We start from the raw sequence: 12,691 nt of genomic DNA on the forward strand, positions 1-12,691 counted from the left end.
CCAGAAGTCCGGTTTGACTTGCCCCGGCTTCATCCATCTCTCGTAATTAGAAGAGAAAATGTTTCTGGCTAAGCAGCCTTGGGAGTAAAAGGTGTCAGCTGAACGGGGCTGGCCTGCTGTCTGCTTTTGGTCGGAGAGTGAAAATGAGCAGTATTTGATTCATCCTGTGTCCTCCCCCTGGAGAAACTGCTGTCTCCACTGCTCGCGGATGATCCCGAAACACATCGTTCCAGAAGGCTTCCCTCCACGCTGACCGCATACGTGACACTTTGTCAGCCTGTTCCTTCTTCCGTGAGCAGAGCCGGGAGCTCTTCCTTTGCCAAGGTTGTGGTATTATTCTCAGAAGGGAACATTCTGGAAAAAAGTGGCCTTGTAACTACGTTTCCTCTTGTTGGCAGATTCCCACAGAGAGGGCCTTGGAGCGGATGGTGTGTTGTGTCTTGTCCCAAACCTCCAAGGACGAAGCTGACCAAGAGGGTCACCCCGGAGACTGTCACCCCCGCTGGTCCGCGGCCGCAGACTACCTGGTGCACGCAGTCAGCTGGCTGCAAGTCTACAAGCAGGTGCCGTCCCGCAGCGGACCACTCAGTGTGTCCACATCCTTCTCTTTCCTCCCCATCTCTCATACTTTGATTTTATCGACTTTTAGTATTTGATTTCATTTTGGGAAAGCAGGTAACGCGAGGTGTAAACGTGCACTGTAGTATTGAGACAAGGGGTCTGTGCAGCGGCAAACCTGAGAAACCATTCCCTTTCCCCACGCTCCGTTCCCTGTGTCATTTCATATCCTTTCCAGGGACAAGCCCCAGGAGCCCCACGTCCTGCCCATTAAGTGCCCTTCTCCCACGTGTGTCCACTGGCCTCCACTTGTGGGGGCCTCACTGAAAATGTCCCCAGAAGCCCACGTGGCCATGGCTAGAACCATGGTCAGTTTTTGGCATGTGGGCCTTCCACAGGGCTCCTTGGACAACCTCCTCGGGTGTTCGGATACGGGGGTCTGGCCCCCGAGAACACGTGGGGGGCGCCGCTCAGCCTGTCCCTTCACTCTGGTTTTGACAAGAAGCATCACACTCAAACAGTAACTGATTTAACGGAAACAGTGAAAAAGATGCTGTGGCCTGCTTTCGTGGACATGCTGGTGTGGCACGGAGTCCCAGAGCGATTATGTAGCCACAGGCTGGAGGCTGCCGGGGGGCCTGGCTCGCTCCCGCCGTGGTGCTTTCCAGGGAGCTGTGGGTACAGCGTGGGACAGAGCCTGCAGGACAGTCCCGCCCACTCGCCCTAGTGGATGTGACATCACCTTTTCCTCAAAGGACGTGTACTGACCAAGGTCAAACTCTCCAGTCGTAGATAAAAGATCATTACAGAAGTGCAGGTGTGATCGATCACTCGGTGGGACTGAGATGATCGGGGGCAGCGTTGAGCGGGCTGGTCCCAGCGTGGTCAGGGGGGTGCCTCCACTTTGTGTGTCATCTGGGCAACCCGCACCTGTGGATAACACACGGTGATTCAGCGCACGCACATGCTCGTCTTGCTTTGCCTGGGCCCTGTGATTTGGGCAGGAAGCGTCTATGTTGGTGTCACGTTGGTGATTAACCACAATGCCGATTGCCTTTAGTATCATCATCCCTGAGTCCGTGATGAAAAACGGTAACTAGCAAGCGTGTATTCGTTATGATAACATTGTAGAGCATATCAACATATTTACGCTGTTCCAAATACGCCAGTTTAGTCTTTAGGGCATATGTCACTGGTTTAGTGATGTATGTTGTGGCCTTCTCTCTCTCGTTTTAAAGATTTTATTTATTTTATTTTTCTTTTTCTTTATTATGTTATGTTAGTCCCCATACAGTACATCATTAGTTTTTGATGCAGTGTTCCATGATTCATAGTTTGCGTATAACACCCAGCGTTATTTATTTCTTTTGGAGAGAGAGGGAGAAAGTGTGAGTGGGGGAGGAGCGGAGGGAAATAGAGAATCTCAAGCTGACTCCTTGCTGAGCAGGGAGCCTGACACGGGGCTCGATCTCACGACCCTGAGATCACAACCTGAGCGGAAACCAAGAGTCGGATGCTCCACCAACCGAGCCCCCCAGGCGCCCCACCTTCTCTTTTGCAAGTGGCAGTGGGTGGAGGGAGGAGAAACGGCAGCCCAACGAACACGCTGCATGCACCCATCGATGCCATTTTTAATCTTAAGTTTCTGAATAGAAATTAAGTCGTAGGGCACTTAACAGACATTTCAATCTGGCAGCGTCATGAAAACGGGCTGTCTGTCCTCTAGAAGGCGCTGTTGCTGTGTCTCACGAAAATGCTCTCGTGTCCGCGGTGTTACTGTTAATAGTAATGTTTCCGTTTCCACACGTGTAGGTGTTCCATCAGCGGCAGAAGGGCAGGGAGCTCCAGCAGGTGCTCGAAGGGGCTGCCCGCAGCCTGGAGGAGCTCGGCCATCCGTTTGCGGAGGACCAGGAGCCGCGGCAGGTGGTGGAGGCTCTCCCCGCCGTGCTTCGCATCCTGAGTGACAGCGTGGCTCCAGATGGCCCCACCGGCAGCCATCCATCTCCCAAGACGTAAGGCGTGTTTTCCTGTTTGATTACTGGTTAGGCTAGCGAGCCTGAATGTTAACGAGCGTGTGATGAGAGGGAGATAAGAGTTCATAAACCACAGCCAGACAGTGGATTTCCAGTCAGTGGCTGGGAGACTCCAGGCTGGCGTCGTGGGGACCATCCTGAACCGTTTGCCCCAACCCGATGTCTGTTTTTTTGTTTTTTGTTTTTTAAGATTTTATCCATTTATTTGTGGGGGAGAGAGAGGTGAGGGGAGGAGAGCACACAAGTAGGGGGGGCAGGAGAGGGAGAAGCAGGCTCCCCGCGGAGCAGGGAGCCGGATGTGGGACTCGATCCCAGGACCCCGAGATAAAGGCAGATGCTTCACCAACTGAGCCATCCAGGCGCCACCGTATGTCTGTTCAGATGAGGAAAACAATCCACTGGGGGAGTGTATCTGAAAAGGGGTCAGCATTCTGGATTTCGGACATTTGTTTAAAATGAACAAAACCATTTTGGAAGCACTTCCATGGAAGGAACTGTTGTCATGGTGGTTTTGAACTTTTGTATCGTTGAAATGTTTGCGGATGGTCCAGAAGTATTCAGAAGCGGGAGAAGGTAGGGCTGGTGGTGTCTTCATTTTTGAGATAGGCTGGATGGGCTCCCGAGTGGTCGGTTCTGTTGCACTACTGGATTTTCTTCAGCGGCTGTTGCCCTTTGCAGGAACTTGCCCCCAGCACAGTCCTGAGACGTAGGCTCTCCTCAGAAGCGAACAGAAGATTTCTCAGGATTGTTTCAAAGGGTCCATTTCAAGCCACGGGTGTCAGGACTCTTGCTGCTTATGCAGCATGGAGGGAGAAATTGTATAGTTAGGCTTGCACGGGGCCAGCTCGTGTTCTTAGGGCCTGTAAACATTTCCAACTCCCTCAAGTTTTCTGGAAACCAGTTAGCAGGGAGGAGCTTGCTTTTGAAGATCTAGTTTCCTGTTTTACCTTCGAGATTGCCCAGGTGGTAGTGATGGAGCAGGTCACGTTCATGACCCTACAAACATCCCACGCCCCTGCCACTTCTGCCCGGGGACAGAGAGCCCTGGGGGACTCTGGCTCTCAGCTCCTCCAGGGTTTGGGGATGTGAGAGACGACACCCCTGGGAGGACCAGGTGTGGGCGGCCTGAGCTTCCCCTGCTCCCCCCAACATACTTCCTGCCCACACTCAGGGCGGGAAGATGGGGGGTCTTCCCCCAGCTGCTGTGTGTGCCAGGCCAGCAGTGGGCCCCTGGGGCCTCCCTTTCTCCTTGCACCCACTCCTGTTTGGGGGATACAGATGGTCTCGATGCAGCCATCTGGGTAGCAAGCAAGTCTGTGGCCCCTGAGGCCCTTGCTGGCTGTCAAGCCCTTGGTCTGCTGCTGGCTCCATGCAGGACCCCTCCGTGGCCCTGTGTCTTCACCTCTAAGGAAGGAAGGACCCACCCCCCTTGTGCGGCCCGCAGGGAGACCCCGGGTTGAGAACACCCCACGCTTAGCAGCTGCTCACAAGCGCTATCCAGTCCCTCACGCCCCCCACGTCTCACGCCTCCCACGTCTCACGCCTCCCACGGCATCTGCCTCTCTCTCCTCACCTCACCCCCCATCTCTCCATCCCACTTTTAACAGGCTCCCTGAGTTTCCTCCTCAGATGTCCCCTCACACAGACCTTCCAGATTCAGTCATGTCTTGTTAATCCTGTTTTTGCAGTGGCTTGTTTCCTGTCTTTGGTGTGGACGCGAGCCCCGCCACAGCAGGTGTCATCCCTGGGTGGCTGTGGCTCGGGTCCCAGCACTGTCCTCTGTGCTGACACCTGCTTCGGCCACTGGACTCTCGTCCCCTCCTGGCATCAGCCGGTGCGTCCTTCTTAGCACTCGCTGTCATTGTTATGTTAGACCACGTCTGCCCCTTCTGGAATCAGCCACTCGCTTGCCTGTGGCTTCTCTGGATCCTTGTAGGGTCCATAGTGTGCTTGGCGGGAAGCTGCTGGCCCAGGACACCGCAACTCATTACTTCTACCCTATTCTCGCCGATTGCTCACACTTTCTTCCAAGTCACGACTTTCAACCAGAAGACCAACCAAGCCTTCCTTTGGTACCGAGGATGCGTGTTGTTAGAGGAAGGCGTGTGCGTGGTGGCGCCTGGTCATGCCTGGTCCTCCCGCACCAGGACGAGGAGATGCGGGAGAGGCGGGCCGGTGTGGGCATGGGGCCAGGCAGGGCCGGGCAGGCGCCAAGTGCCACCTGCCACTGGGCTCCAGCCCTGGGCTCCTTGCACGGGTGCCCCTGGCAGCATCATCTGGGTCCCTCCTTCCAGATCACTTCCTCTCTCTGGGCAGAAGATTCCACCTGCCTGCATAGATGCCTGACGTCTGCATTCTCCTGCTGGGCCACTTGCTCCCACAGTGTGACCCCCATCTGGTTCTTCACTCGTACGTTTGGTTCCAATTTCAGCTCTTCTCATTGCAGAGTCTCTGTCTTTCCAGCTGCTCTTCTGGATTGCTCCCTTCCCCTTCCTGAGTCAGGCATCCTCCTGGGGCAACAGAGAGTCTCTGGGGTGGGAGGGAGCTGCGGCTCCCCAGGGCAGCTGGTCAAGCCCCCGAACCCCACCCCCCATTTCCTGCCTTCCCCAGGGAACATGGTCTCTGCAGCTGCTCAGCTGGGGAGCTCCTGCGTCTGCACACATGGACCCCCGTTTCCCTCCCCTCCCCGCCCAGGGTATCCAGCTGCCTGGCCGGGCGTCCTTTTTGGCCGTTTGGAGAATCTTACAGCTGCTGCTAATTCTCCTCGACGGGTCCCGCGGCCACCACTCACCACTCGGCATTCTGAAACTCTTCTTAAAATATTTTCCTGTGCCCTCAGATTACTGCATCTACAGAAGCTGGAGAATGTTCTTCGAGACCTGCCCCCGTGGCCGGCTCTGAAGAGATTGCTTCTGCTCCTTGCGGCTCTCAGGAACGCGATAGCCCAGAATTTGCATTTCATCCAAGGTGAACTAGCTTGGTCTTATCTGTCAGCTACTTTCTAGGAGCCAACGTGAGATTGAAAAGTGGGCTTGAAACTGCCTGATGCCTTTGTTAAGCTTGGTGGTAGTTTTATGCTCTGCGGGGTGACTCTGTGGGGGTGGGGGCTTGACTGCTGTCACGGTGAGCGCAGCGTCCTTCTGGGACCAGTGACGTGATGGGCGGTTTCCTAGCACCAGGGCGTGCGTCCCATTCACAACCTTGTCCCCGGTGCTCAGATCGGACCAGAGTGTGTCCGTGTGTGATCGTCTGTCCCCTCCCCTGCTCCTTCCCTGGAGCCGGGACAAGGCATTCCTCCTCCTTCCCAGAAATCCTTTCTTTGAACTTTCACTGACTCATGGTGTCACTTCTCTGCCCAAGGTGCCACCATATGGCGTTTCGTGGTGGAAAAGAAATGAGTACGGATGTCACTTTCGGAGTTAAGCTCTCTTCTAACCACGAGGCCATCCTCGTGTGTCTTGAGGAAGCCTGAAATGATAGTGCACTAAATTTTCTCAGTTTTCCTCTCTCAGGAAGATCATAAAGTGTCTGACAACAGGTGCAGACTGCTGAGATGCAGGTTTGGAGAATTCACTGTCCTGGTCACGGCCACGTGGAGAAGTCAGGCTGGGTGTCACCTGCTTCAGGGGATAGTAATGCACCCATTTGTCGGCCTTACAGAAGTGATCATGTGCCTGGAGAAATCAGCTCACAGCTCCGAACTGGGCGGACCCGACGCACCGCAACCGGAGGAGGACGCATTCTTTCAGTGGAAGCAGGTAAACAGAGCGCAGGGCTCTAAATCAGCAGTTTTGAGGGAACATTCAGGAAGCTCATGCAGTCTTCAGTTGTGCCCCTGCTGGGAGCTATGCTGGCAAAACGTGCCAACAAAGAGAGCCAGTTTTCGAAGAGCCTTGTCTTTTGAAATTCGGGCTGCCGCAGTTGTCTGGTTGTGGCTCCCCAGCCCTTGGGGGGCGAGCGCAAGCCTCTCTCAGTCACCCCTCCTGCTCTCCTTCGCCTTTCAGCTCTTGGCAAAGAATGCTACAGACAGGTGTCGAAATGCCAGCTTGTCTGGGAGGGAGGCTTTCCTGTGTCATGGGAACCCTGGCATCTGGGAGGGCCTCTGGGGGCTGACGTGTCCCCACGATTCCTCCAACAAGACCGGCATTTTAAACAAGCTACAGAGGTCAGCAGAGGACGCGGTAAGAAGCCACCTTCCAATCTCGTCCACCGATACCGATGGGCTTATTCTGAAGGTCAGACCCCCTATGGCATCCCAGCCGCCCCTGCTCCGTCTCTTCTGTCTGGCCACAGAAGGAGGCTGTGCAGCGCCCGTCCAGCCAAAATCTTCTCGACAGCTAGTGGGTTTCCCCAAAAGTACCCCGAACTTTCAGACCACGCCCCTCTGCTTCCCTGCTTTCTGGACTCCCCGTCCTCTCCATCCCTCGCTGCAAATGTCACGAAGGGTAGAAGGGGATCTTCGGGGATCGGTCAGCTTGATGCAAAGAGGCACCGACAGGTCTGCCCTTCCATGTCCCTGCCCCTTGCTGAGCGCTCGAGAGTGGGGGGCCGTTTGTTAGTAAAGATCACGATCTCACCTTCAACCGTATTTTTCTCACCAAGCACTACAAATCAGAGCACCATTTACCTTTCTGCTGTTCATTTTCCCCTCTGTATTATGTGTTTCATTTCTTACCTTCTCGCACTGCCCAGTAGGGTCGAGCTGGAAGGGGCACTCGAGTTCCTGCTGTGTTTCTTTGCTGGAGGATGTGGGTTGCAGCCCAGTCGGTGTTAATTGTGGGAACAGAATCATAGGAGAGTGACTCCGAGGAGGCCGGGTCCAGTGGGGCTCTGGGGGGACTGGCCAACACAGATGGGCTTGACACGTGGGTCCCTTCTGCTTGATTGCTGGATGAGCCTTGATTTGGGGGTAAGGAGTCAAGTCTCAGATGGTCCCTTAGCTTATCAGAGGCCCGCAGGATACAGTCAAGAGAGTCCTTGGGACAGGAACTGGGCATGGGCCGTTTCATGGGCCCGCACTGTCCTCGTAAATGTGTCAACACAGTGTGCTCTTTTCCTGTCAAGGATCGCCTTTTGCAAGAGGTCATCACTGGGCACACAGACGGGCCAGTTTCGGGACTTGAAGGGTTTCTGGGCTGGCAGGAAGTGGAGGCACAGCTGGCGGATGTGGGCCTTTCCTGCAGGCGGCTCTCCGAGTGGCTGAGAGCGGCCACCTCGCCCGGGGACCTTGACCTTGCCGGGGACTGTACGGACCCGCTTATTGCTGCACTGTAAGTTTGTGTGTGATGGGAACCTGGTGAATAGTTGGGAACCAAATGATTCCAGCCAGTTACTAAAATGATGGATCCACATAGTATATCCCTATTTCTAGTATATTCTATTTCTAGGGGGAGGTATAATTTTTTTTTAATCTAAAAGAAAGCCTGACCTATGTGGTACTAATGGAAAGAATTAAAAATACAAAAATATTAGGGGCGCCTGGGGGGGTCCGTCAGTTGAGCATTCAACTCTTGGTTTCTGCTCAGGTCATGATTTCAGGGTCGTGCGATCGAGACCAGTGTCGGGCTCCACGCTCAGTGCAGAGCCTGCTTGAGATTCTCTTCTCCCTCTCCCCTGCTCATGCACGTGCGCGTGCTCTCTCTCAAATAAATAAAATCTTGAAAAAAATAAATAGAAATACAAAATATTAAACAAGCCCTTTAAAGGTTCACCGTTGGCTTAATCTGTCACAAGATAGATTAAAGTTGACTTCGTACTCTCTCCTTTTATTTTCCTCTTTCTGTTCTCTCGATTTGTTCTGTCTTAACGTTTCTTTTGTTCCCGTGAATGATTTTCCCTCATTTTTCAAATCAGGGTGGGGGAATTTGTAAGCAATCAAATACCTAGTAAGAAAACCATTGCAAAGGTTCTAATCTCTGACACAAGTGACCGCCAGGCACCCGTGTATGTTTGCATCTAGATGATTTAGTGATGATCCGTCTTCTGGAAAACCGTGATTGAATGCCAGCTTTCTCTGGATTCTCTCTGACTGCAGGGTATTTCATACACTGGGAGAAGTACAGTTGTCCCTGGAAGAAACATCCTACTGGAAAGACTTCACAGGATTTATCAGGAAGACCTGTGAACTGGTTCACTATGCAAACGTGCAAGGAAGTGTCCAAAACGGTCAGTCTGGTAAGTCAGTGGTCTTCACTGCGGGAACCTGGATGCTGCTCCCCCTTCTGAGTGTCGTTCCTGAGAGACACCCCTATTTAATGAAGGGGAGCTGGAAGCAGAGGCTCGCCAAGTATATTTGCCGTTGCGATGACCGCAGTGAGTTACCGCTGTCCATGGCGGCAAGACTGACCAGGGGTCCTGGCTTGACTGGTTGTCCCAGTGGTTCCTACCAGCGACTGCACTTCCTCTCAGCCTGTCCTGGTTTGGCTGATAAACACGGACATGGGTGGACCCGGCATGACGGACCCGGAGAAGTCCAGATGTGCTGCATGTGGGGCCTTTTCAGTCCTGTGCTATTAGGCCCACCTGCACTCCGGGGCCAGCACCCCATGTGGGGCCAGCTCCCCTCTTCCCGTGCCATCCTCAGAACCAAAAATCCCCTCAAACATGAATTGTACAAATTTGCATCTGCATGACCCCCAGGCAGGCAGTCTCTCGTCCTAAAGGCCCTCTTTTCTAAGATGATGCTGGCAGGGTGGGACCTGTGTTTGTGACTCGTCCTGGTCGAGAGCTGGTGGGCTGGGTCCGACTGTCCTTGGGTGCCGTGCTCACCCTGGCTGTGCTGTGTGCCATGCGCACTCCAGCTCCGTGGGTCACCAGCTTCCCTCGGAGCACCTGCTGCTTTGACTTGGGGTCGGGGGGAGTTCTCTGTTTCCACTCCATGGCCTTGTCCACCTAATCTCATTTCCTTCATTCCTCCTCAAGCTGCTGGGGTTTTTATTTTTGGTTTTTAGTTTTTTTAAAATTCCAGTCAGTTAACACAGTGTAATATTAGTCTCGGGTGTACAATATAGTGACTCAACACTTCCCCACATCACCCTGTGCTCACCACGACAGATGCACGCCTTCACCCCCATCCCCTGCTTCCCCATCCCCTCCCCTCCGGTCACCAGCAGTGTGCTCTCTAGAGTTAAGAATCTGTTTCTTGGTTTGTCTCTCTCTCCCTTCCTTTTTTCCCCCTTTTCTCAGTAGTTTTGTTCCTTAAATTCCACATATGAGTGAAATCATATGGTATTTGCCTTTCTCTGGCTTATTTCGCTTAGCATAATACTCCCTAGCTCCATCCACATCGTTGCAAATGGCAAGATTTCATTCTGTTTGATGGCGGAATAATATCCCATTGTGTACACACACCACCTCTTCTTTGTCCATGCATCAGTCGATGGACGCTGGGCTGTTTCCATAATTTGGTTATTGTGGATAATGCTGCTATAAACATCGGGGTGCAGGTGTCCCTTTGAATCTGTATTTTTGTGTCCTTCGGGTAAATACCTAGTAGTGCAATTGCTGGGTCGTAGGGTAGCTCTATTTGTAACTTTTTGAGGAACTTCCAGTTGAGACTCCAACAGCTGTGTTTAGAGGCTGCCGGAGAACCCGTCTCTGGGGCAGTCAGTGTCAAACCCACCAGCGGCACGTGGGGTCTTGGCATCTACTGCAGGCGGGCCACGCGGAGCTCTGCGCTTGGTGGCGGGGCTGGGCTGACGGCCGTGCCATCCCGGGTGGGTGGTCATCCGGTGCTATAACTTTGCTTTGTGACTTCGCGGCTCCTGACCATTTCCAGGAACATAGGCGACAGAGTGACATTCAGCACCAGTGAGAAGCCTGGGCTCAGGAGTCTCAATAATATTGACAGTCACAACATTTGTTGCCTTTTGTATGAATTATTTCATCCAATCCTCACGTCAACCCTTGAGTTGGGTTATACACGCAAATTCCATGTGATCCAGCTGTTTTGCTTCTAAAGAAAAGAAAGCGTATTTCCATCCAAGACTTGGGCATGAAGAGTCATAGCCGCTGTATTTTGCTACATCTGCAATCAGGGAGCCAGCCAAGTGTGACTCGTGGGACTAGAAAGACTCGCTGTGCTACACCCAGCACGGATATTACTCCCTGGTAAAAAGGAACGAGCGTGCCACCTCAAGAACAAAGCTCAAACTGACCGATTCTCATTAATCATACTCAGGAAAAGATAGCAGACAAAAAAAGAGCACACACTCTAATTCCATTTATATGAATTTCTAGAAAATAAAAACTAATCGATGGTGGTGGAATGCAGATCCGGGGTTGCCTGGGGACAGGAGCAGGGGGCTGGACCTGACAGGTGGAGGGATGACAAGGGAGGGAGAGGACACTGTGGGAGTGACAGATATGTTCACTGTCTTAATTGCAATGGTATTTCATGGATATGTACATATGTCAAATTGCACACGCAAATATGTATGATTTGTTGTATGTAAGCTACATTACAATAAAACTGGGATTTTTTTAAAAGAAAGAAATCTGGGGTGCCTGGGTGGCGCAGTTGTTAAGCGTCTGCCTTCGGCTCAGGGCGTGATCCCAGCATTCTGGGATCGAGCCCCACATCAGGCTCCTCCACTAGGAGCCTGCTTCTTCCTCTCCCACTCCCCCTGCTTGTGTTCCCTCTCTTGCTGGCTGTCTCTATCAAATAAATAAATAAAATCTTTAAAAAAAATAAAAGAAATCCTATTTTAAGGCAAGTAATTTGTGCTCTCTGGCATCTAGGCAGAGAGAAGCTGGCAACAAACTTGATAGTTAGCACAGGAGTATGTTATTCATATCAGACTTTTTTTTAAAAGGTTAATGTTACCAGGAAACCAAGCCACATCGAGTAACTTGTTTAAATAAAAGAAGGAGACATGGGGCGCCTGGGTGGCACAGCTGGTTGAGCGCCTGACTCTTGGTTTCAGCTCAGGTCATGATCTCAGTGTTGTGAGATCAAGCTCCACGTTGGGCTCCGTGCTCCGTGTGGAGTCTACTTGAGATTCTCTCTCCCTCTCTTTCTGCTCCTCTTGCTCGTGCTCTCTCTCTCTCTCTCAAATAAATAAACCTTTAGGAAAAAAAAAAAGAAAAGAGGGAAACGTAATCCACCAGAAAGGGAACAGCAGCGGATAGGAGCGATCAACCCCAAGAAGCAGGAAAGCAAGGGGATGGATGGCGTCAGGCACGGCAGAGAAGCAACAGCATATGTTCCAGCCTGCAGAGGGAGAGGACAGAAAGAGGGGGGCTGATTTTCTTTGCAGAAAGCCCACTAGTCTCCTGCACTGGAGGGCCAAGCATCTGAAAGCGACTGACAATAGATTGGATGAGACTGTGGACAAGGAGAAATGCCGAGCCATGCACACTTCGTCGCCCAAGCCAGGCCCAGGCTGCTCTACTCCGTCAGCAGAAGACGAGGCTCACGGGTCTGGAGAAATGGAGGTCGCCTGCTCTGACCCTGGAGCGCCAGACACAGCTGATGGCAGGGATGTCACCAGCAATGCTGGGGACTGATGTAATCTTCCTGTTCTGAACGAAGTGCCCAGCACCCCTCTTTTGTGCGCGGAACGCTGGCGCTCAGACCTCCTCCTTGCCGCCACGTGCTATTAGCAGGAATTTGGAGAATTCTGTGCAGGTTTGGGAGAGATCGACCCACCTGAGAGGAAGGATGTGCCTCTGCACCAACAGTTGAGGGTCCCCCCCCCCGAAAGGTTGGCTTTTGCCTGATGACCCGGGAGCGAGCGAAGCCTCCGGCTGAGAGGCCAGTGCTCTGCACAGGTGCTTCTCAGAGCCTCCTTCTGATGCAAGAATGGACAGCCTCGGCTCATCAGATGCCGAGCAGAGCTTCCAGATAAAAGACAGTGATCACAACAAGCAGAACAACAAAACCTCAGAAGAAATGGGAAATACTGACACAAACTTCAAAACAAAGGAAAAGCTCAGAGTGATGAAGATACAAGAGCAGAAAGTGATTTTCAACGAATCCCCTCAGAACAAGAAGGAATTGTTAGAAATTAAAAAGTTGTTTCTAGAATATAGGTCCTTTACGTCTCTGGTTAAGTTAATTCCAAGGTAACGTATGGTATTTGGTGCTATTGTAAATGGGA

The 12,691-nt window shown here is 52.5% G+C and overlaps 1 protein-coding gene across 3 annotated transcripts in view; it reads left to right on the top strand.

Moving 5' to 3' along the window:
- The window catches only part of ABCA13 (ATP binding cassette subfamily A member 13), a 384,829-nt gene that overhangs the window by 62,665 nt on the left and 309,473 nt on the right, over positions 1 to 12,691 (top strand). For all 3 annotated transcript variants that reach the window (XM_034665342.1, XM_034665320.1, XM_034665331.1), the window contains 7 exons: positions 399 to 563; positions 2,371 to 2,570; positions 5,431 to 5,558; positions 6,252 to 6,349; positions 6,596 to 6,772; positions 7,656 to 7,861; positions 8,626 to 8,765. In XM_034665342.1, coding sequence (XP_034521233.1) covers positions 399 to 563; positions 2,371 to 2,570; positions 5,431 to 5,558; positions 6,252 to 6,349; positions 6,596 to 6,772; positions 7,656 to 7,861; positions 8,626 to 8,765 — 1,114 coding nt within the window. The remainder of the gene's footprint in view (positions 1 to 398; positions 564 to 2,370; positions 2,571 to 5,430; positions 5,559 to 6,251; positions 6,350 to 6,595; positions 6,773 to 7,655; positions 7,862 to 8,625; positions 8,766 to 12,691) is intronic.

Source organism: Ailuropoda melanoleuca, chromosome 1 (genome assembly GCF_002007445.2).
Source record: "Ailuropoda melanoleuca isolate Jingjing chromosome 1, ASM200744v2, whole genome shotgun sequence".
Taxonomy (NCBI): domain Eukaryota; kingdom Metazoa; phylum Chordata; class Mammalia; order Carnivora; family Ursidae; genus Ailuropoda; species Ailuropoda melanoleuca.